At 51.4% G+C, this 26,143-nt stretch overlaps 1 protein-coding gene across 3 annotated transcripts; it reads left to right on the forward strand.

The window, feature by feature from the left end:
• Positions 1-8,943: 8,943 nt before the first annotated feature.
• NEU3 (neuraminidase 3) lies at positions 8,944-25,369 on the forward strand. Of its 3 annotated transcripts, XM_073548525.1 has the most exons (3): positions 8,944-9,080; positions 21,290-21,504; positions 22,354-25,369. In XM_073548525.1, exons 2-3 carry the CDS (start codon positions 21,304-21,306, stop codon positions 23,329-23,331), a joined length of 1,179 nt encoding a protein of 392 aa, XP_073404626.1. In that variant the 5' UTR covers positions 8,944-9,080; positions 21,290-21,303; the 3' UTR covers positions 23,332-25,369. The 3 variants fall into 3 exon arrangements, with proteins under 3 accessions (XP_073404626.1, XP_073404627.1, XP_073404628.1); XM_073548526.1 differs by lacking the exon at positions 8,944-9,080 and having other exon boundaries at positions 20,024-21,504; XM_073548527.1 differs by lacking the exons at positions 8,944-9,080; positions 21,290-21,504 and adding an exon at positions 21,616-21,690.
• The last annotated feature ends 774 nt before the right edge of the window (positions 25,370-26,143 follow it).

Genomic DNA, 26,143 nt, shown 5'->3' on the forward strand with positions numbered 1-26,143 from the left:
GGAAAAGGAATGGGAGACCGTCGGAGGCAAGGCTCGGGATTCCCGCTGTGCAGCGCCGGAAATCCGACACCTAACACAGCCTCTCTGTGTTCCCAGGCTGAGACCCTCACACAACCACCTGGCATCCTTTTATATCCACCTCCCATTATTCATTAGCAAGCAGGTGCGATACTGACCAGACTAGGCCACATAGGAAAGGAATCTGGGCGAGATATACCTGCCCTCATCCACTATTCCCACATGATTCTCACATATCCCCCCCCTCTGCTCAGACCACTCCGGTCGAGCAATGACACCCGCCAAACAGTGCACTCGGGACAGGGCATCTGCATTCCCCATCTGTACCCCTGGGCGGTGCTCCGCCGTAAAAGTGTAGGCCTGCATGGCAAGGAACCACCGGGTCACCCGGCTATTCCGTTCCTTGTTCAAGTGCATCCACTTGAGAGGGGCATGGTCCGTGATCAGCCTGAACTTTCGGACCACCAGGTAATATTTGAGGGCCTCTAGAGCCCACTTAATGGCGAGGCACTCTTTTTCTACGACTGCATACCTTTGCTCGTGTTTATTCAGCTTCCTGCTGAGATAGAGGACTGGGTGTTCCACTCCGTCCCTCACTTGTGAGAGTACGGCCCCGATACCGGTATCAGAGGCATCCGTTTGTACCACAAACTCGCTGCAGAAGTCCGGAGTCACCCATACGGGTTGAGAGCAAAGTGCCCGTTTTAGGCTATGGAAGGCTTCTTCAGCCGCTAAACTCCATTTAATCATGACGGAGTCTTTCCCTTTTGTAAGATCCGTCAGGGGGGTAGCGATGGCTGCAAAATTGGGTATGAACCGGCGATAATAGCCGGCGATCCCCAGAAAGGCTTGCACCTGCTTCTTGTTGACAGGTTGTGGCCAGTCCTGAACCGCCTGAATCTTATCAACCTGGGGTTTAACAACACCCCTCCCAATTACATACCCCAAATACCGGGCTTCTTCTAGCCCGATCTGACATTTCTTGGGGTTCGCGGTTAGACCTGCCTCCCACAGGTCGTCAATCACAGCTTGTACTTTCTGGAGATGAGTCTCCCAGTCCAAGCTGTAAATGACAATGTTGTCCAAATAGGCCGAAGCGTACCGCCTATGTGGCCTCAGGACTCGATTCATCAGTCTCTGGAAGGTCGCCGGTGCTCCGTGCAGTCCAAACGGCATATACACATACTGAAATAGACCTTCTGGGGTAGCAAATGCCGTCTTTTCTCTGGCAACCTCCGCCAGAGGGATCTGCCAATACCCCTTTGTTAGGTCTAGGGTCGTTATATACCGGGCTTTTCCTAACCGATCTATTAACTCGTCGACCCGGGGAATAGGATAGGCATCAAATTTTGAGACCGCATTCAGTTTCCTGAAGTCATTGCAGAACCGGATGGTGCCGTCCGGTTTAGGAATTAGCACAATCGGGCTGGACCAAGCACTGTGCGATTCCTCAATGACACCTAACTCTAACATTGCCTTCACTTCTCGGGAAACGGCTTCACGGCGCGCTTCCGGGATTCAGTAGGGCTTTACGTGAACTGTGACACCAGGTTCCGTTACGATGTCATGTTTCATTAGCATAGTCTGCCCGGGTTTTTCTGAGAAAAACTTTTGGTTGTGAAGTAGAGACTGCCTGACCTCAGTCTTTTGCCGCTCCGAGAGAGTCTCTGCAACCCGTACCTCCGGTACGGTATGCGAGCAGACGGGACGGGCCAGCTCCGCTGACAAGGCAGACCGATCTTTCCAGGGTTTTATCAGATTTACATGATAAATCTGTTCAGGTTTCCGCTTACCTGCCTGGTATACTTTGTAGTTTACTTCACCAACTCTTTCCTTAATCTCAAAGGGGCCCTGCCACTTTGCCAGGAACTTACTGTCCACCGTGGGGACGAGGATCAACACCCTATCTCCGGGTGCAAACGTACGGATCTTGGCGCCCCTATCATAGATTCTTTTTTGGGCTCCTTGAGCCTGTATCATGTGTTCTTTGACGATAGGCATAACAGCCGCAATACGGTCCTGCATTTGTGTGACGTGATCTATCACCGTTTTAAACGGAGTGACCTGACCCTCCCAGGTTTCTTTTGCAACGTCTAACAGTCCGCGAGGACGTCGGGCGTACAATAACTCGAAAGGCGAGAATCCCATGGAAGACTGGGGTACTTCCCTGATGGCAAAAAGCAAATACGGAAGTAAATAGTCCCAGTTCTTCCCATCCTTGTCTATCACCTTTCTCAGCATCTGCTTCAGAGTTTTATTGAACCGTTCGACCAACCCGTCTGTTTGAGGCTGATACACGGATGTGCGTAACGGTTCGATTTGTAACAATCGGCAGAGCTCCTTCATTACCCTGGACATAAAGGGGGTCCCCTGGTCGGTGAGTATCTGTTTTGGTATACCGACCCGACTAAACACATGCACCAGTGCCTTGGCAATCGTCTTGGTGGCCGTGTTACGCAAAGGGATGGCCTCCGGGTAACGAGTGGCATAATCCAAGATGACCAGGATATGTTGGTGTCCACATGAAGACCGTGGAAGGGGTCCAACTAAATCCATCCCAATCCTCTCAAACGGGACTTCAATAATAGGTAGGGGTACCAAAGGGCTACAGAACCGAGGCTTAGGTGCAGAGGCTTGGCAGTCAGGACAAGACTCACAATATACACGAATATCGTGATGCATGCCTGGCCAAACAAAACAGTGTAATATCCTTTCGGTGGTTGTCTGGACTCCCAGGTGACCTCCCATCACATGTCCGTGGGCCAGGTCCAGCACCTGCCGCCGGTAGGGTTTTTGGCTCGACTAATAGTTGCACCGTATCTTCCCGCTTTTTCTCTATCTGATAGAGTAAATCATTCTCCAGAACCATGTAAGGATATGCCAGCCTAGAGCCAGGTTCTACGGGTACCCCGTTTATCACTTTTACATTTGTCCTAGCCTGAGAAAGGGTAGGATCCTTTATTTGCTCGCTTTGGAAGTCATCTTTCTGAACTTCTAAATCCGTCAAACGGGGAGGTGGACGGCTGTCGGCCTCCTCCTCTTCCCCGGTCTCCTCCGTATCACCCGCCATGACTGAAAACGGGAACTGCAGGTCATTTCCCGCAGACTCTTCCCCCGAGTCTTCCGGGGAGACATCTTCCAGGGGTTCGGGACCCACACGCGCCCTGGGAGAAGAATCATGTACACGATTACCCAAGGGCATCAACTGATTCTCCCGCAATTGCCAGAAGTGGGGAAAATCCCGGCCCAGGATAACATCATGCAATAACGCCGGGACGAGTCCCACTTTATGTTGCACAGACCCATAGGAAGTAGTAATGCATATGACCGTGGTGAGGTACGAACAGGTGTCTCCATGCACACACGTTACAGAAAATTTGTCTGATGGTCCAGTCGGGGCTGACACCAGACTGGCCTTCACCAGAGTCACCACACTTCCCGAGTCTAACAATGCCACCACATTTTTGCCATCAACAGTTAAATCACACAAGTGTTTTTCCGCATCCTTTTGACCGGCATTCACACTCACTACCCGTGCCACCATAGACATGCGGTTTTTAGAGTCTGTGACGTCGCACTGCATGGGTTCAGTAGTGACCGGACAGTTCGCAGCAATATGTCCCATCTCTTGGCAGCGGAAACACCTAACGGGCCCCTTGCTTAGACCATAGTTCGTTACTCTCGGCCTCGCAGTGCGGGCAGTCCCATTTTCCTCCCCCACTGTCTTAGGGATTTTTCCATCTCCCCTACTCCCTGGAACAGTCTTACCGGTTCCACGTGGAGATGATGAAGAACGAGGTGGGGTAACGTCATCTCGGAGTCCTTCCGCCACGGAGTAACGTTCAACCAGATCCACCAGTTGATCTGCCGTCGTAGGATTTCCATGGCTTACCCACTTCCTCAGGGCTGGCGGTAGAGATCTCAGGTACTTGTCCATGACGACTCTCTGGATTATCTCTGGCGCTGTCAGCACCTCGGGTTGTAGCCACTTCTTCGTCACGTGGATCAGGTCGAACATCTGTGACCGCGGTGGTTTATCCGGCTGATAAGTCCATTGATGCACTCTCTGTGCACGGACAGCGGTCGTCACTCCCAGCCGGGCCAAGATCTCGGCTTTCAGTTTGTCAAAGTCCTGCGCAGCTTCAGGCTCTAAGTCATAATAAGCCTTTTGGGCCTCACCGGAAAGAAACGGGGCAATCAGGCCGGCCCATCGTGCCTTCGGCCATTTTTCTCGTACCGCCGTCCGTTCAAACGTGGTCAGGTATGCCTCGACGTCATCTTCGGTCGTCATCTTCTGCCAGTACCGACTCACGTGAATCACTCTCGACTCGGCTTCCAGGTTAAGCTCAGGTAAGCTTGCCAGGCGCTGCGCCACCTGCTGGAGAAGTGAACGATCGGTAGCTGTCATGTCCACCAACTCCTTCAGCTGGGCCATCATCACCCGATTAGCTTCTTGCTGGATGGCGGTGGACTGTACCAGCGCTTTCACCATGTCCTCCATGCTCATGCTTGCAACGTGATGCCCGCATTCTCCACCACAATGTGATAAAACACTCCGGGATCACCTTTGCTGGGGTCAAAGGTCACGTGCGTTCAGCATGAAACTCAGGCGCAGAGCTGGGATTCGGGTGTAACTGACACTGGGTCAGGTTTATTAATGGTGAAAGCAATGCATAAAGAAATAAAACATAAAACAAATCCTTGCCTGTCCGGCACTAACTAAACAATGGACAACCTAACTACCAACTGGCGGGCTTCTCCCATCCCGCCAAACCACAGTTGCAGTGGGCACTGCTCTCACTCACGTGTGTCTCTCACACAGACAGGCTCTCTGTGTTCCCAGGCTGAGACACTCACACAACCACCTGGCATCCTTTTATATCCACCTCCCATTATTCATTAGCAAGCAGGTGCGATACTGACCAGACTAGGCCACATAGGAAAGGAATCTGGGCGAGATATACCTGCCCTCATCCACTATTCCCACATGATTCTCACAGTATGTTAGAGGACTACAAGTATGGGGGCTCCTAATGATTGCATCTGTATCAGAGGCTCTGTCGCGTTTCCAGGGGAAAAAATTGGGGACGTGTGACAGACTGTGCTCTGATGATTCGCCCTGGTGCCGGGGGCCGGACGGAGGTGCCGCGGGCCGGACGGAGGTGCCGCTCTCTGGTGCCGGACGGAGGTGCCGCTCTCTGGTGCCGGGGCCCGGACGGAGGTGTCGCTCTCTGGTGCCGGGGCCCGGACGGAGGTGTCGCTCTCTGGTGCCGGGGCCCGGACGGAGGTGTCGCTCTCTGGTGCCGGGGCCCGGACGGAGGTGTCGCTCTCTGGTGCCGGGGCCCGGACGGAGGTGTCGCTCTCTGGTGCCGGGGCCCGGACGGAGATGCCGCTCTCTGGTGCCGGGGCCCGGACGGAGGTGTCGCTCTCTGATGCCGGACGGAGGTGCTGCTCTCTGGTGTCGGGGCCCGGACGGAGGTGTCGCTCTCTGGTGCCGGGGCCCAGACGGAGGTGTCGCTCTCTGTTGCCGGGGCCCGGACGGAGGTGTCGCTCTCTGGTGCCGGGGCCCGGACGGAGGTGTCGCTCTCTGGTGCCGGGGGGCCGGATGGAGGTGCCGCTCTCTGGTGCCGGGGCCCGGACGGAGGTGTCGCTCTCTGATGCCGGACGGAGGTGCTGCTCTCTGGTGCCGGGGCCCGGACGGAGGTGCCGCTCTCTGGTGCCGGGGCCCGGACGGAGGTGTCGCTCTCTGGTGCCGGGGCCCGGACGGAGGTGTCGCTCTCTGGTGCCGGGGCCCGGACGGAAGTGCCGCTCTCTGGTGCCGGGGCCCGGACGGAGGTGCCGCTCTCTGGTGCCGGGGGCCGGACGGAGGTGCCGCTCTCTGGTGCCGGAGGCCGGACGGAGGTGCTGCTGTCTGGTACCGGGGGAGGTGCCGCTCTCTGGTGCCGGACAGAGGGGTCGTTCCCTGTGTCCATCCCATGATCGGTGCTGACTGGTAAGAAAACTATGTGAGGCTGTGGACTAACAGCAAGCAGTGATCCTGAAAACGAAGGACTTGGTTAAGAAGGTGTTCTGGACAGTGATCAGTCCCGATGAAGCATTTGCACGTTTTTTCATTCGCTTTTTTTATATCTCATTTGAAGATTTTTCAAGATGTCACCACGGAACTTGTAAATTTTGCGCAAAATTAAAGTTTTTTTTTTATTTTATAAATCGCAGGAAGTTCCGGGTTTTGCAAATTGATCCGTTATTTTTCTATATGTAAAATCAACCTGCAGCGCGGCCCGGAGTGCGGGGGACGGCATGAGTGATGTTAAGAAGAGTTACTGAGCGTGAATGGGGAGAAACCGTCCGGAAACTCCAAACTCAACAGCAAAACAAATGAGTGCATGGTTATCAATGCAAGAAAACCCGCGCACGGGTGAAACGCTGAGGGTGAGGGCACACGTAAGTGTTTTTTTGCTTTAAGTGTTTTTACCATCAAAAACGCTTACAAGGAGCATCCCATTCATTTGAATGAATTCCACACTTTTTGTGCATATTGATTTTTTCCGTGAAAAAAAACGCATTGTGGTAAACGCAGCAGGCTCATTAATTTTGTGGAAAAATCCGCATTTCTAACTATATTCTATGAGACTGAGGACACTCTGAGAAAAAAAAAAGCATAAAAAACGCCCGTGTGTGGTTCCCACGTGCGGCCGGCCCCGTGTGAGGTTCCCGAGTGCGGCGGTCCCCGTATGAGGTTCCCGTGTGCGGCCGGCCCCGTGTGTCGTTCCCGCGTGCGGCCGACCCCGTGTGAGGTTCCAGCGTGCGGCCGGCCCCGTGTGTCGTTCCCGCGTGCGGCCGGCACCGTGTGAGGTTCCAGCGTGCGGCCGGCCCCGTGTGTCGTTCCCGCGCGCGGCCGGCCCCGTGTGTCGTTCCCGCGCGCGGCCGGCCCCGTGTATCGTTCCCGTGTGAGGTTCCCGCGTGCGGCCGGCCCCGTGTGAGGTCCCCGCGTGCGGCCGGCCCCGTGTGAGGTCCCCGCGTGCGGCCGGCCCCGTGTGTCGTTCCCGCGTGCGGCCGGCCCCGTGTGTCGTTCCCGCGTGCGGCCAGCCCCGTGTGTCGTTCCCGCGTGCGGCCGGCCCGTGTGTCGTTCCCGCGTGCGGCCGGCCCCGTGTGAGGTTCCCGCGTGCGGCCGGCCCCGTGTGTCGTTCCCGTGTGAGGTTCCCACGTGCGGCCGGCCCCGTGTATCGTTCCCGTGTGAGGTTCCCACGTGCGGCCGGCCCCGTGTATCGTTCCCGTGTGAGGTTCCCGCGTGCGGCCGGCCCCGTGTATCGTTCCCGTGTGAGGTTCCCACGTGCGGCCGGCCCCGTGTATCGTTCCCGTGTGAGGTTCCCGCGTGCGGCCGGCCCCGTGTATCGTTCCCGTGTGAGGTTCCCACGTGCGGCCGGCCCCGTGTATCGTTCCCGTGTGAGGTTCCCACGTGCGGCCGGCCCCGTGTATCGTTCCCGTGTGTGGTTCCCGCGTGCGGCCGGCCCCGTGTATCGTTCCCGTGTGAGGTTCCCGCGTGCGGCCGGCCCCGTGTATCGTTCCCGTGTGAGGTTCCCACGTGCGGCCGGCCCCGTGTATCGTTCCCGTGTGAGGTTCCCGCGTGCGGCCGGCCCCGTGTATCGTTCCCGTGTGAGGTTCCCACGTGCGGCCGGCCCCGTGTATCGTTCCCGTGTGAGGTTCCCACGTGCGGCCGGCCCCGTGTATCGTTCCCGTGTGAGGTTCCCGCGTGCGGCCGGCCCCGTGTATCGTTCCCGTGTGAGGTTCCCACGTGCGGCCGGCCCCGTGTATCGTTCCCGTGTGAGGTTCCCGCGTGCGGCCGGCCCCGTGTATCGTTCCCGTGTGAGGTTCCCACGTGCGGCCGGCCCCGTGTATCGTTCCCGTGTGAGGTTCCCACGTGCGGCCGGCCCCGTGTATCGTTCCCGTGTGTGGTTCCCGCGTGCGGCCGGCCCCGTGTATCGTTCCCGTGTGTGGTTCCCGCGTGCGGCCGGCCCCGTGTATCGTTCCCGTGTGAGGTTCCCGCGTGCGGCCGGCCCCGTATATCGTTCCCATGTGAGGTTCCTGCGTGCGGCCGGCCCCGTGTGACACTTCCACTTTCCGTCCGTTTCCTGATAGTCACAAAGAACGATCGTAAAACAGCGCCCCCGGCTCCAGCATACAGAAACTACAGGATAATAAAAGTTTTTTTCCTCTGTTAACAACACTTGAGAAAATAACAAAGCTGCAACACTTAGCCAATGGGGTGTAGCCACACGTGATAATAAAATTGACTATAATAATAATGATACATTTTATTTCTATAGCGCCGACATATTCCGCAGCACTTTACATTTCAGAGGGGATTTGTACAGACAATAGACATTACAGCATAACAATAATCACATAGATCATAACAGATACCAAGAGGAGTGAGGGCCCTGCTCGCAAGCTTACAGTCTATGAGGAAAGAGGGAGACACGAAAGGTGGGTGGTAACAGTTGCTCTGATTGTATGGACCAGCCATAATGTTAAGTATGTAACAGTACAGATACAGAGGGCTAATGGAGGCATAAAGCATGTGGGAACAAGATGCGGGGAACCTGGTTATGGTAAAACTTTTGGCTGTGCCACACTACATTTTCAACTACAAATTTGGCAATTTACAGCATCAAACATAAAAGTTTTTGAAGTCTATCTTCTCTGTGTACAACGCTGCAGTATATGACAGCGCTATCTATAAATCTGAAAGGCAATGCTTGCTGTCCCAGCGGCGGCCACCAGATGGCGATGTGACCACATGTTCCTGTCAGTGATGCCGCTCCTGTCTCCTATCTATTGGCGTTGCTGAGTCACGTGACATCTTCAGCTTCTCACCACCAGAGGCGCTGCTGTTTGTCTGTCGATCACTGCAGGCGCCATGTTTGCTGCGTCTCAACCTAACATTCCGTGTGTTATGGACTCCGGAAACATGGCGGTCGGCTCCTGAGGCAGTGACACCTCTGACCAGCTGACTTATCGTCTACTGCTGTAACTCGGAACAGTCCGCAGGAAAGGAGGAGGTGAGAAGCCAACAGCTGTGTACATGTCATAGAGGGGGCTGCGGAGTATCACAGCAGGGGCTTAGATACAGCATAAAGAATGCTAGAGGATTAGACACACAGCTCAGCAGTCAGTATCACACAGGATATGATTAGATACACGGCTGAGCAGACAGTATCACACAGGATAGGATTAGATACACGGCTCAGCATTCAGTATCACACAGGAGAGGATTAGATACACGGCTCAGCAGTCAGTATCACACAGGATAGGATTAGATACACGGCTCAGCAGTCAGTATCACAGGATAGGATTAGATACACGGCTCAGCAGTCAGTATCACACAGGATAGGATTAGATACACGGCTCAGCAGACAGTATCACACAGGATAGGATTAGATACACGGCTCAGCAGTCAGTATCACACAGGATAGGATTAGATACACGGCTCAGCAGTCAGTATCACACAGGATAGGATTAGATACACGGCTCAGCAGACAGTATCACACAGGATAGGATTAGATACACGGCTCAGCAGTCAGTATCACACAGGATAGGATTAGATACACGGCTCAGCAGACAGTATCACACAGGATAGGATTAGATACACGGCTCAGCAGTCAGTATCACACAGGATGGGATTAGATACACGGCTCAGCAGTCAGTATCACACAGGATAGGATTAGATACACAGCTCAACAGTCAGTATCACACAGGATAGGATTAGATACACGGCTCAGCAGTCAGTATCACACAGGATAGGATTAGATACACGGCTCAGCAGACAGTATCACACAGGATAGGATTAGATACACGGCTCAGCAGTCAGTATCACACAGGATGGGATTAGATACACGGCTCAGCAGTCAGTATCACACAGGATAGGATTAGATACACAGCTCAACAGTCAGTATCACACAGGATAGGATTAGATACATGGCTCAGCAGTCAGTATCACACAGGATAGGATTAGATACACAGCTCAGCAGACAGTATCACACAGGATAGGATTAGATACACGGCTCAGCAGACAGTATCACACAGAATGGGATTAGATACACGGCTCAGCAGACAGTATCACAAAGGATAGGATTAGATACACGGCTCAGCAGTCAGTATCACACAGGATAGGTTTAGATACACGGCTCAGCAGTCAGTATCACACAGGAGAGGATTAGATACCCGGCTCAGCAGTCATTATCACACAGGATAGGATTAGATACACGGCTCAGCAGACAGTATCACACAGGAGAGGATTAGACACACAGCTCAGCAGTCAGTATCACACAGGATAGGATTAGATACACGGCTGAGCAGACAGTATCACACAGGATAGGATTAGATACACGGCTCAGCAGTCAGTATCACACAGGATAGGATTAGATACACAGCTCAACAGTCAGTATCACACAGGATAGGATTAGATACACGGCTCAGCAGTCAGTATCACACAGGATAGGATTAGATACACAGCTCAACAGTCAGTATCACACAGGAGAGGATTAGATACACGGCTCAGCAGACAGTATCACACAGGATAGGATTAGATACACGACTCAGCAGACAGTATCACACAGGATAGGATTAGATACACAGCTCAGCAGTCAGTATCACACAGGATAGGATTAGATACACGGCTCAGCAGACAGTATCACACAGGATAGGATTAGATACACGGCTCAGCAGTCAGTATAACACAGGATAGGATTAGATACACAGCTCAACAGTCAGTATCACACAGGATAGGATTAGATACACGGCTCAGCAGTCAGTATCACACAGGATAGGATTAGATACACGGCTCAGCAGACAGTATCACACAGGATAGGATTAGATACACGGCTCAGCAGTCAGTATCACACAGGATGGGATTAGATACACGGCTCAGCAGTCAGTATCACACAGGATAGGATTAGAATTAGATACACAGCTCAACAGTCAGTATCACACAGGATAGGATTAGATACACGGCTCAGCAGTCAGTATCACACAGGATATGATTAGATACACGGCTGAGCAGACAGTATCACACAGGATAGGATTAGATACACGGCTCAGCATTCAGTATCACACAGGAGAGGATTAGATACACGGCTCAGCAGTCAGTATCACACAGGATAGGATTAGATACACGGCTCAGCAGTCAGTATCACAGGATAGGATTAGATACACGGCTCAGCAGTCAGTATCACACAGGATAGGATTAGATACACGGCTCAGCAGACAGTATCACACAGGATAGGATTAGATACACGGCTCAGCAGTCAGTATCACACAGGATAGGATTAGATACACGGCTCAGCAGTCAGTATCACACAGGATAGGATTAGATACACGGCTCAGCAGACAGTATCACACAGGATAGGATTAGATACACGGCTCAGCAGTCAGTATCACACAGGATAGGATTAGATACACGGCTCAGCAGACAGTATCACACAGGATAGGATTAGATACACGGCTCAGCAGTCAGTATCACACAGGATGGGATTAGATACACGGCTCAGCAGTCAGTATCACACAGGATAGGATTAGATACACAGCTCAACAGTCAGTATCACACAGGATAGGATTAGATACACGGCTCAGCAGTCAGTATCACACAGGATAGGATTAGATACACGGCTCAGCAGACAGTATCACACAGGATAGGATTAGATACACGGCTCAGCAGTCAGTATCACACAGGATGGGATTAGATACACGGCTCAGCAGTCAGTATCACACAGGATAGGATTAGATACACAGCTCAACAGTCAGTATCACACAGGATAGGATTAGATACATGGCTCAGCAGTCAGTATCACACAGGATAGGATTAGATACACAGCTCAGCAGACAGTATCACACAGGATAGGATTAGATACACGGCTCAGCAGACAGTATCACACAGAATGGGATTAGATACACGGCTCAGCAGACAGTATCACAAAGGATAGGATTAGATACACGGCTCAGCAGTCAGTATCACACAGGATAGGTTTAGATACACGGCTCAGCAGTCAGTATCACACAGGAGAGGATTAGATACCCGGCTCAGCAGTCATTATCACACAGGATAGGATTAGATACACGGCTCAGCAGACAGTATCACACAGGAGAGGATTAGACACACAGCTCAGCAGTCAGTATCACACAGGATAGGATTAGATACACGGCTGAGCAGACAGTATCACACAGGATAGGATTAGATACACGGCTCAGCAGTCAGTATCACACAGGATAGGATTAGATACACAGCTCAACAGTCAGTATCACACAGGATAGGATTAGATACACGGCTCAGCAGTCAGTATCACACAGGATAGGATTAGATACACAGCTCAACAGTCAGTATCACACAGGAGAGGATTAGATACACGGCTCAGCAGACAGTATCACACAGGATAGGATTAGATACACGACTCAGCAGACAGTATCACACAGGATAGGATTAGATACACAGCTCAGCAGTCAGTATCACACAGGATAGGATTAGATACACGGCTCAGCAGACAGTATCACACAGGATAGGATTAGATACACGGCTCAGCAGTCAGTATAACACAGGATAGGATTAGATACACAGCTCAACAGTCAGTATCACACAGGATAGGATTAGATACACGGCTCAGCAGTCAGTATCACACAGGATAGGATTAGATACACGGCTCAGCAGACAGTATCACACAGGATAGGATTAGATACACGGCTCAGCAGTCAGTATCACACAGGATGGGATTAGATACACGGCTCAGCAGTCAGTATCACACAGGATAGGATTAGAATTAGATACACAGCTCAACAGTCAGTATCACACAGGATAGGATTAGATACACGGCTCAGCAGTCAGTATCACACAGGATAGGATTAGATACACGGCTCAGCAGACAGTATCACACAGGATAGGATTAGATACACGGCTCAGCAGACAGTATCACACAGGATGGGATTAGATACACGGCTCAACAGACAGTATCACAAAGGATAGGATTAGATACACGGCTCAGCAGTCAGTATCACACAGGATAGGTTTAGATACACGGCTCAGCAGTCAGTATCACACAGGAGAGGATTAGATACATGGCTCAGCAGTCAGTATCACACAGGATATGATTAGATACACGGCTCAGCAGACAGTATCACACAGGAGAGGATTAGATACCCGGCTCAGCAGTCAGTATCACACAGGAGAGGATTAGATACACGGCTCAGCAGTCAGTATCACAGGATAGGATTAGATACACGGCTCAGCAGTCAGTATCACACAGGATAGGATTAGATACACAGCTCAACAGTCAGTATCACACAGGATAGGATTAGATACACGGCTCAGCAGTCAGTATCACAAAGGATAGGATTAGATACACGGCTCAGCAGTCAGTATCACACAGGATAGGTTTAGATACACGGCTCAGCAGTCAGTATCACACAGGAGAGGATTAGATACACGGCTCAACAGTCAGTATCACACAGGATAGGATTAGATACACGGCTCAGCAGACAGTATCACAAAGGATAGGATTAGATACACGGCTCAGCAGTCAGTATCACACAGGATAGGTTTAGATACACGGCTCAGCAGTCAGTATCACACAGGAGAGGATTAGATACACGGCTCAGCAGTCAGTATCACACAGGATAGGATTAGATACACGGCTCAGCAGACAGTATCACACAGGAGAGGATTAGATACCCGGCTCAGCAGTCAGTATCACACAGGAGAGGATTAGATACACGGCTCAGCAGTCAGTATCACACAGGATAGGATTAGATACACGGCTCAGCAGTCAGTATCACACAGGATAGGATTAGATACACAGCTCAACAGTCAGTATCACACAGGATAGGATTAGATACACGGCTCAGCAGTCAGTATCACACAGGATAGGATTAGATACACGGCTCAGCAGACAGTATCACACAGGATAGGATTAGATACACGGCTCAGCAGACAGTATCACACAGGATGGGATTAGATACACGGCTCAGCAGACAGTATCACAAAGGATAGGATTAGATACACGGCTCAGCAGTCAGTATCACACAGGATAGGTTTAGATACACGGCTCAGCAGTCAGTATCACACAGGAGAGGATTAGATACACGGCTCAGCAGTCAGTATCACACAGGATAGGATTAGATACACGGCTCAGCAGACAGTATCACACAGGAGAGGATTAGATACCCGGCTCAGCAGTCAGTATCACACAGGAGAGGATTAGATACACTGCTCAGCAGTCAGTATCACATAGGATTAGATACACGGCTCAGCAGTCAGTATCACACAGGAGAGGATTAGATACACGGCTCAGCAATCAGTATCACAGGAGAGGATTAGATACCCGGCTCAGCAGTCAGTATCACACAGGAGAGGATTAGATACGCGGCTCAGTAGACAGTATCACACAGGATAGGATTAGATACACGGCTCAGCAGTCAGTATCACACAGGATAGGATTAGATACACGCCTCAGCAGTCAGTATCACACAGGAGAGGATTAGATACACGGCTCAGCAGTCAGTATCACACAGGAGAGGATTAGATACATGGCTCAGCAGACAGTATCACACAGGATAGGATTAGATACACGGCTCAGCAGTCAGTATCACACAGGAGAGGATTAGATACCCGGCTCAGCAGTCAGTATCACACAGGAGAGGATTAGATATGCGGCTCAGCAGTCAGTATCATACAGGATAGGATTAGATACGTGGCTCAGCAGTCAGTATCACAAAGGATAGGATTAGATACACGGCTCAGCAGTCAGTATCACACAGGATAGGTTTAGATACACGGCTCAGCAGTCAGTATCACACAGGAGAGGATTAGATACACGGCTCAGCAGTCAGTATCACACAGGATAGGATTAGATACACGGCTCAGCAGACAGTATCACACAGGAGAGGATTAGATACCCGGCTCAGCAGTCAGTATCACACAGGAGAGGATTAGATACACTGCTCAGCAGTCAGTATCACACAGGATAGGATTAGATACACGGCTCAGCAGTCAGTATCACACAGGATAGGATTAGATACACGGCTCAGCAGTCAGTATCACACAGGATAGGTTTAGATACACGGCTCAGCAGTCAGTATCACACAGGAGAGGATTAGATACACGGCTCAGCAGTCAGTATCACACAGGATAGGATTAGATACACGGCTCAGCAGACAGTATCACACAGGAGAGGATTAGATACCCGGCTCAGCAGTCAGTATCACACAGGAAAGGATTAGATACACAGCTCAGCAGTCAGTATCACACAGGATAGGATTAGATACATGGCTCAGCAGTCAGTATCACACAGGATAGGATTAGATACACAGCTCAACAGTCAGTATCACACAGGATAGGATTAGATACACGGCTCAGCAGTCAGTATCACACAGGATAGGTTTAGATACACGGCTCAGCAGTCAGTATCACACAGGAGAGGATTAGATACACGGCTCAGCAGTCAGTATCACACAGGATAGGATTAGATACATGGCTCAGCAGACAGTATCACACAGGAGAGGATTAGATACCCGGCTCAGCAGTCAGTATCACACAGGAGAGGATTAGATACACTGCTCAGCAGTCAGTATCACATAGGATTTGATACATGGCTCAGCAGTCAGTATCACACAGGAGAGGATTAGATACACGGCTCAGCAGTCAGTATCACAGGAGAGGATTAGATACCCGGCTCAGCAGTCAGTATCACACAGGAGAGGATTAGATACGCGGCTCAGTAGACAGTATCACACAGGATAGGATTAGATACACGGCTCAGCAGTCAGTATCACACAGGATAGGATTAGATACACGCCTCAGCAGTCAGTATCACACAGGAGAGGATTAGATACACGGCTCAGCAGTCAGTATCACACAGGAGAGGATTAGATACATGGCTCAGCAGACAGTATCACACAGGATAGGATTAGATACACGGCTCAGCAGTCAGTATCACACAGGAGAGGATTAGATACCCGGCTCAGCAGTCAGTATCACACAGGAGAGGATTAGATATGCGGCTCAGCAGTCAGTATCATACAGGATAGGATTAGATACGTGGCTCAGCAGTCAGTATCACAAAGGATAGGATTAGATACACGGCTCAGCAGTCAGTATCACACAGGATAGGTTTAGATACACGGCTCAGCAGTCAGTATCACACAGGAGAGGATTAGATACACGGCTCAGCAGTCAGTATCACACAGGATAGGATTAGATACACGGCTCAGCAGACAGTATCACACAGGAGAGGATTAGATACCCGGCTCAGCAGTCAGTATCACACAGGAGAGGATTAGATACACTGCTCAGCAGTCAGTATCACACAGGATAGGATTAGATACACGGCTCAGCAGTCAGTATCACACAGGATAGGATTAGATACACGGCTCAGCAGTCAGTATCACACAGGATAGGTTTAGATACACGGCTCAGCAGTCAGTATCACACAGGAGAGGATTAGATACACGGCTCAGCAGTCAGTATCACACAGGATAGGATTAGATACACGGCTCAGCAGACAGTATCACACAGGAGAGGATTAGATACCCGGCTCAGCAGTCAGTATCACACAGGAAAGGATTAGATACACGGCTCAGCAGTCAGTATCACACAGGATAGGATTAGATACATGGCTCAGCAGTCAGTATCACACAGGATAGGATTAGATACACAGCTCAACAGTCAGTATCACACAGGATAGGATTGGATACACGGCTCAGCAGTCAGTATCACAAAGGATAGGATTAGATACACGGCTCAGCAGTCAGTATCACACAGGATAGGTTTAGATACACGGCTCAGCAGTCAGTATCACACAGGAGAGGATTAGATACACGGCTCAGCAGTCAGTATCACACAGGATAGGATTAGATACACGGCTCAGCAGACAGTATCACAAAGGATAGGATTAGATACACGGCTCAGCAGTCAGTATCACACATGATAGGTTTAGATACACGGCTCAGCCGTCAGTATCACGCAGGAGAGGATTAGATACACGGCTCAGCAGTCAGTATCACACAGGATAGGATTAGATACACGGCTCAGCAGACAGTATCACACAGGAGAGGATTAGATACCCGGCTCAGCAGTCAGTATCACACAGGAGAGGATTAGATACACGGCTCAGCAGTCAGTATCACACAGGATAGGATTAGATACACGGCTCAGCAGTCAGTATCACACAGGATAGGATTAGATACACAGCTCAACAGTCAGTATCACACAGGATAGGATTAGATACACGGCTCAGCAGTCAGTATCACACAAGATAGGATTAGATACACGGCTCAGCAGACAGTATCACACAGGATAGGATTAGATACACGGCTCAGCAGACAGTATCACACAGGATGGGATTAGATACATGGCTCAGCAGACAGTATCACAAAGGATAGGATTAGATACACGGCTCAGCAGTCAGTATCACACAGGATAGGTTTAGATACACGGCTCAGCAGTCAGTATCACACAGGAGAGGATTAGATACACGGCTCAGCAGTCAGTATCACACAGGATAGGATTAGATACACGGCTCAGCAGACAGTATCACACAGGAGAGGATTAGATACCCGGCTCAGCAGTCAGTATCACACAGGAGAGGATTAGATACACTGCTCAGCAGTCAGTATCACATAGGATTAGATACACGGCTCAGCAGTCAGTATCACACAGGAGAGGATTAGATACACGGCTCAGCAGTCAGTATCACAGGAGAGGATTAGATACCCGGCTCAGCAGTCAGTATCACACAGGAGAGGATTAGATACGCGGCTCAGTAGACAGTATCACACAGGATAGGATTAGATACACGGCTCAGCAGTCAGTATCACACAGGATAGGATTAGATACACGCCTCAGCAGTCAGTATCACACAGGAGAGGATTAGATACACGGCTCAGCAGTCAGTATCACACAGGAGAGGATTAGATACACGGCTCAGCAGTCAGTATCACACAGGATAGGATTAGATACACGGCTCAGCAGTCAGTATCACACAGGAGAGGATTAGATACCCGGCTCAGCAGTCAGTATCACACAGGAGAGGATTAGATATGCGGCTCAGCAGTCAGTATCATACAGGATAGGATTAGATACGCGGCTCAGCAGTCAGTATCACACAGGATAGGATTAGATACACGGCTCAGCAGTCAGTATCACAAAGGATAGGATTAGATACACGGCTCAGCAGTCAGTATCACACAGGAGAGGATTAGATACCCGGCTCAGCAGTCAGTATCACACAGGAGAGGATTAGATATGCGGCTCAGCAGTCAGTATCATACAGGATAGGATTAGATACGTGGCTCAGCAGTCAGTATCACACAGGATAGGATTAGATACACGGCTCAGCAGACAGTATCACACAGGATAGGATTAGATACACGGCTCAGCAGTCAGTATCACACAGGAGAGGTTTAGATACCCGGCTCAGCAGTCAGTATCACACAGGAGAGGATTAGATATGCGGCTCAGCAGTCAGTATCATACAGGATAGGATTAGATACGTGGCTCAGCAGTCAGTATCACAAAGGATAGGATTAGATACACGGCTCAGCAGTCAGTATCACACAGGATAGGTTTAGATACACGGCTCAGCAGTCAGTATCACACAGGAGAGGATTAGATACACGGCTCAGCAGTCAGTATCACACAGGATAGGATTAGATACACGGCTCAGCAGACAGTATCACACAGGAGAGGATTAGATACCCGGTTCAGCAGTCAGTATCACACAGGAGAGGATTAGATACACTGCTCAGCAGTCAGTATCACACAGGATAGGATTAGATACACGGCTCAGCAGTCAGTATCACACAGGAGAGGATTAGATACACGGCTCAGCAGTCAGTATCACAGGAGAGGATGAAATACCCGGCTCAGCAGTCAGTATCACACAGGAGAGGATTAGATACGCGGCTCAGCAGACAGTATCACACAGGATAGGATTAGATACACGGCTCAGCAGTCAGTATCACACAGGATAGGATTAGATACATGCCTCAGCAGTCAGTATCACACAGGATAGGATTAATCAATACCTGGATAAGAATGAAGTGATTAAACAGAGTCAGCATGGGTTTGTAACTAATAAGTCATGTCAGACTAACTTAATTTCCTTCTATGACGGTATCACTGATTGGGTGGATCAAGGAAATGCTGTAGATATAGTATATCTTGACTTCAGCAAAGCATTTGACAAAGTCTCTCATACAATCCTTATTGAAAAAATGACTAAGTATGGAATGGACAAGGCAACTGTTAGGTGGATTCATAACTGGCTTAGTGATCGGACCCAGAGAGTGGTCGTAAATGGCTGCACATCCAGTTGGAAGAATGTCTCATACCACAGGGCTCTGTCCTGGGCCCTGTATTGTTCAACATCTTTATCAACGATTTAGATGAAGGAATTGAGGGTAAACTGATTAAATTTGCTGATGACACAAAGCTAGGAGGAATAGCTAATACTAGAGAAGAGAGAGAGGATTCAAAAAGATTTAAATAAACTGGAGAAGTGGGCAGCAACTAACAGAATGGTTTTTAACAGGGAGAAATGCAAAGTACTACATCTGGGCAATAAAAATGAAAAAAGCATATATAGAATGGGAGGAATAGGGCTAAGTGACAGCACATGTGAAAAAGACTTGGGTATACTAATAGATCACAGACTGAATATGAGTCAACAGTGTGATGCAGCAGCAAAAAAGGCAAATGCAATTCTAGGATGTATTAACAGAAGCATACAGTCTAGATCACGTGAAGTCATTATTTCCCTCTACTCCTCTTTGGTCAGACCTCATCTGGAATATTGTGTCCAGTTTTGGGCACCACATTTTAAAAAAGACATCAACAAACTGGAGCAAGTTCAGAAAAGAGCGACCAGAATGGTGACCGGTCTGCAAACCCTGTCTTATGAGGAAAGGTTGCAGGATTTGGGAATGTTTAGTTTGCAAAAGAGAAGACTGAGAGGAGACTTAATAGCTGTCTACAAATATCTAAAGGGCTGTCACATTGTAGAAGGATCAACTTTATTCTCATTTGCACAAGGAAAGACTAGAAGCAATGGGATGAAACTGAATGGGAAGAGACACAGATTAGATATTAGAAAAAACTTTTTGATAGTTAGAGTGATCAATGAGTGGAACAGGCTGCCACGAGAAGTGGTGAGTTCTCCTTCAATGGAAGTCTTCAAACAGAGGCTGGACAGACATCTGACTGGGATGATTTAGCGAATCCTGCTTTGAGCAGGGGGTTGGACCAGATGGCCCAGGAGGTCCCTTCCAACTCTATGATTCTATGATTCTATGATTAGATACACGGCTCAGCAGTCAGTATCACACAGGAGAGGATTAGATACACGGCTCAGCAGTCAGTATCACACAGGATAGGATTAGATACACGGCTCAGCAGTCAGTATCACACAGGAGAGGATTAGATACCCGGCTCAGCAGTCAGTATCACACAGGAGAGGATTAGATACGCGGCTCAGCAGTCAGTATCACACAGGAGAGGATTAGATACACGGCTCAGCAGTCAGTATCACACAGGATAGGATTAGATACACGGCTCAGCAGTCAGTATCACACAGGAGAGGATTAGATACCCGGCTCAGCAGTCAGTATCACACAGGAGAGGATTAGATATGCGGCTCAGCAGTCAGTATCATACAGGATAGGATTAGATACGTGGCTCAGCAGTCAGTATCACACAGGATAGGATTAGATACACGGCTCAGCAGTCAGTATCACACAGGATGGGATTAGATACACGGCTCAGCAGTCAGTATCACACAGGATAGGATTAGATACGCGGCTCAGCAGTCAGTATCACACAGGAGAGGATTAGATACACGGCTCAGCAGTCAGTATCACACAGGAGAGGATGAGATACACGGCTCAGCAGTCAGTATCACACAGGAGAGGATTAGATACACAGCTCAGCAGTCAGTATCACACAGGAGAGGATTAGATACACGGCTCAGCAGACATTATCACACAGGAGAGGATTAGACACACGGCTCAGCAGACAGTATCACACAGGGGAGGATTAGATACACGGCTCAGCAGTCAGTATCACACAGGAGAGGATTAGATACATGGCTCAGCAGTCAGTATCACACAGGAGAGGATTAGATACATAGCTCAGTATCAGAAAAGTTAGGATGAGATACAGTGTGCATCATCGCTCGGTTCTGACCCCTCCGTTGCTCTCGGCTGTCATTCTTGTGTACCCGCTGTCTCCCAGGTTCGGGTACAGTCATGGTGGCGGAGCTCTCTCCAGACATGGTGACCCTCTACCAGCAGGATCCTGGCGGGGTCACATATCGTATCCCGGCTTTGCTCTTCCTCCCGGGTCCTTCCATCTTCTTGGCCTTGGCGGAGAAGCGCTCGTCCCCTGCTGACCAGGACGCCTTGTACCTGGTGGTGAGGCGAGGCCGGGTGCAGCACGGGGAGGTGCAGGTACGGGCAGTTGCCGCACGGAGAGGTGTAGGTATGGGGAGGTGCAGCACGGGGAGGTGCAGGTATGGGCAGTTGCCGCACGGAGAGGTGTAGGTATGGGGAGGTGCAGCACGGAGATGTGTAGGTATGGGGAGGTGCAGCACGGAGATGTGTAGGTATGGGGAGGTGCAGCACGGGGAGGTGCAGGTATGGGCAGTTGCCGCACGGAGAGGTGTAGGTATGGGGAGGTGCAGCATGGAGAGGTGTAGGTATGGGGAGGTGCAGCACGGAGAGGTGTAGGTATAGGGAGGTGTAGGTATGGGGAGGTGTAGGTATGGGGAGGTGCAGGTATGGGGAGGTGCAGCACGGAGAGGTGTAGGTATGGGGAGGTGCAGGTACGGGCAGTTGCCGCACGGAGATGTGTAGGTATGGGGAGGTGCAGCACGGAGAGGTGTAGGTATGGGAAGGTGCAGCACGGAGAGGTGTAGGTATGGGGAGGTGCAGCACGGAGAGGTGTAGGTATGGGGAGGTGCAGCATGGAGAGGTACAGGTATGGGGAGGTGCAGCACGGAGAGGTGTAGGTATGGGGAGGTGCAGCACGGAGAGGTGTAGGTATGGGGAGGTGCAGCACGGAGAGGTGTAGGTATGGGGAGGTGCAGGTACGGGCAGTTGCCGCACGGAGATGTGTAGGTATGGGGAGGTGCAGCACGGAGAGGTGTAGGTATGGGGAGGTGCTGCACGGAGAGGTGTAGGTATGGGGAGGTGCAGGTACTTGGAGTTGCAGGTATGAGTTGTAACACCTGAAGAGGTTGTCTTCCCCATGTCTGATCTTATGACTTTCCAGCTTCTCCATCTGTTTTGCCTCATTAGTGGGAAGAGATGATGGCGGTGGAAAACGCCAAGTTACCGGGGCACCGGACCATGAACCCCTGCCCGCTGTACGATCCCACCACCGACACAGTCTTCCTCTTCTTCGTTTGTGTGAAAACCGACATCTCTGAGTTAAGACAAATCTTAACTGGCCGAAATGCTGCCCGGCTCTGCTACGTCACCAGCCACGACCACGGCAAATCGTGGAGTCTACCAAAGGACGTGATGGAGGAGGTTCTGGGTGAGGACCTGAAGAGCTGTGCTACCTTTGCGGTGGGCCCCGGTCACGGCGTCTGTTCTCCGTCGGGCAGGTTGATCGTGCCCGCGTACCTGTACTACATCCACTCCCGTGTCTGCGGCCTGCCCATCCCGTGGAAGACCAAGCCCCACTCCTTTATCTTCTACAGCGACGACCGCGGTAAGAGCTGGCACAAGGGTAGCGGGCTGTGGCGGCAGAAGACGGTGGAGTGTGAGGTGGCCGAGGTGGCGTGCAGAGACGGCAACGACCTCCTGTACTGCAGTGCCAGGACCAGTCAGCACTACCGGGTGGAGGCAACCAGCAACCACCAGTCTATGGAGTTCGGAGATGCCCACTACAATAAAAGCCTCTGTGAGCCGCCTCACGGATGTCAGGGCAGCGTGGTGAGCTACCAGCCCCCAGTGGCACACCAGGACGAGGCAGACGGCGGGGAAGAGTCGCGCCTCAACCATAATGCCACGTCCTGGCTGCTCTACTCTCATCCTACCTGCAGGTGGGGGCGCGTGGACTTAGGAATCTACTTGAATAAGTCACCCCTTGTGCCGTCCAGCTGGACCCCACCGTGGATCATCAATGAGGGTCCCAGTGGGTACTCGGACTTGGCGGTGTGCCAGGACACTCACTCCTTCGCCTGCTTGTTTGAATGTGGAAAGGACGCATGCGAGAAGATCGCCTTCCGGAGGTTCACGATGGACGAGCTGCTGAATAATTCCTCTTAAGCCGTGATGACGACTGTCGGGGCGTCTGCCAAGTCTCCGGAGTGCCAAAAGTAACCCAGTGTAGGAATGAACTGGTGGGGCACAAGATGGCGCCATCCACCGATGTCTCGACCCCCGATACGTGCTCTTATTCTGCTCATTAGATGGCACCTGATCCCCGTAATTAGAAGCTCTGTCGACTCCTCTCGGTTGTGGTCGCCTTAAAGAGGTTGTGCCATAAACAATATTTCTGATCCCCGTCCACGTGTCTGATCGGAGGGGGCGTCACGTCCCTTGTGACCGGAGCGGCGCTGCACAAAACCAATGAGATCTACAGAAAATGTCACAAGATACAAAGTAAGAAATGGTCAAAGGGGGTCACCTCCCTGTAAAATCCGGGATAAGACCCCCAGTACAAGACCTAGAAGGGAGGGAGCAGCTGAAAATAAAGAAATAGAGATTGATGCGAGAATCCAAGACTGAAAGAAGAAGAAGGAGCGCTCCCCCCGGTGAGGCCACACTCCGGAGCCGTCTCTTCCCTGCACCTCCTCGCTCTCCGAGACGTGCAGCCGCCTCCACTCTGGTTCATGAGTTTTTCATCTGTTTCTTTTTATCTTTTGTTTACATTTGTGATGACATTTCTCCTCTGTAAATCTTTTTTTTTCCATGTGGTAATTGTGTTGTGATTAATTTCTGCATTTTCTCCGGTTGATCCAAAATAGCAGCGCCCTTAATTACCGTTAGTGCAACAGTAATGAGCAAGTGCAACCATCCACAGGGAATAGAGCCGTAGTTGTATCCAGACTCCCCCCCCCTCCAGCTTCCTCCGTTTTCCCCATCCAGACTCCCCCCCCCCCCAGACTCCTCCGATCCCCCTCGAGACTCCCCCGTTCCCCCTCGAGACTCCTTTGTTCCCCCTCCAGCTTCCTCCGTTTCCCCCCCCAGACTCCCCCGTTCCCCCCCCAGACTCCTCCGTTCCCCCCCGACTCCTCCGTTTCCCCCCCCAGACTCCCCCCGTTCCCCCCCAGATCCCCCGTTCCCCCCCAGACTCCCCCGATCTCCCTCCAGACTCCCCCGATCCCCCCCAGACTCCCCCGATCCCCTCCGTTCCCCCTCCAGACTCCTTCGTTCCCCCTCCAGCTTCCTCCATCCCCCCTCCAGACTCCCCCGTTCCCCCTCCAGACTCCTTTATTCCCCCTCCAGCTTCCTCCGTTCCCCCCCAGACTCCCCCGTTCCCCCCCAGACTCCCCCGTTCCCCCTCTAGACTCCTTTGTTTCCCCTCCAGCTTCCTCCGTTCCCCCCCAGATCCCCCGTTCCCCCCCAGACTCCTCCCGTTCCCCCTCCAGACTCCTTCGCTCCCCCTCCAGCTTCCTCCGTTCCCCCCCCAGACTCCCCCATTCCCCCCGACTCCTTCGCTCCCCCTCCAGCTTCCTCCGTTCCCCCCCCAGACTCCCCCGTTCCCCCCCCAGACTCCCCCGTTCCCCCCAGACTCCCCCGTTCCCCCTCCAGACTCCCCTGTTCCCCCTCCAGACTCCTTCGTTCCCCCCCAGACTCCCCCCGTTCCCCCCCAGACTCCTCCCGTTCCCCGCCAGATCCCCGTTCCCCCCCGACTCCTCCCGTTCCCCCCCAGATCCCCCGTCCCCCCCCCAGACTCCTCCGTCCCCCCCCAGACTCCTCCGTTCCCCCCCCAGACTCCCCCGATCCCCCTCCAGACTCCTCCGTTCCCGCTCCAGCTTCCTCCGTTCCCCCCCAGACTCCCCCGTCCCCCCCCAGACTCCTCCGTTCCCCTTCCAGCCTTCTCTGTTCCCTCTCCAGACCGCACTGTCCTCTGTGTCTCCAGTCTCCTCTGTTCCCCCACCAGACTCCTCTGACATACAGTATAGAAGTACATGAGCTGCACCTTTGGGAGACGAATGCCCCTTCCCTATGACCTCTGCAGATTTTTGAAAATAATTAAACTTTACCTTTATCTACAATGTGCCGCCCCTTTAAATCTCTACAGTGACTGTTAAAGGGACGGTTCTAGATGCTAATAAAGCTGAGACAATGGAAAGTGAAACATTGTGATTTTTTTTCTAGGATTAGATACACAGCTCAGCAGACAGTATCACACAGGATAGGATTAGATACACGGCTCAGCAGTCAGTATCACACAGGATAGGATTAGATACACGGCTCAGCAGTCAGTATCACACAGAGGATTAGATACACGGCTCAGCAGTCCGTATCACACAGGATAGGATTAGATACACGGCTCAGCAGTCAGTATCACACAGGATAGGATTAGATACACGGCTCAGCAGTCAGTATCACACAGGAGAGGATTAGATACACGGCTGAGCAGTCAGTATCACACAGGAGAGGATTAGATACACGGCTCAGCAGTCAGTATCACACAGGAGAGGATTAGATACACGGCTCAGCAGTCAGTATCACACAGAATAGGATTAGATACACGGCTCAGCAGTCAGCATCACACGGGAGGATTAGATACACTGCTCAGCAGTCAGTATCACACAGGAGAGGATTAGATACACAGCTCAGCAGTCAGTATCACACAGGATAGGATTAGATACATGGCTCAGCAGTCAGCATCACACAGGATAGGATTAGATACACGGCTCGGCAGTCGGTATCACACAGGAGAGGATTAGATACACGTCTCAGCAGTCGGTATCACACAGGAGAGGATTAGATACACGGCTCAGCAGTCGGCATCACACAGGAGAGGATTAGATACACTGCTCAGCAGTCGGTATCACACAGGAGAGGATTAGATACACAGCTCAGCAGTCGGCATCACACAGGAGAGGATTAGATACACGGCTCAGCA

This window comes from Dendrobates tinctorius, unplaced genomic scaffold, assembly GCF_039654945.1.
Source record: "Dendrobates tinctorius isolate UK_male_01 unplaced genomic scaffold, ASM3965494v1 ptg000157l, whole genome shotgun sequence".
In the NCBI taxonomy this organism is placed as follows: domain Eukaryota; kingdom Metazoa; phylum Chordata; class Amphibia; order Anura; family Dendrobatidae; genus Dendrobates; species Dendrobates tinctorius.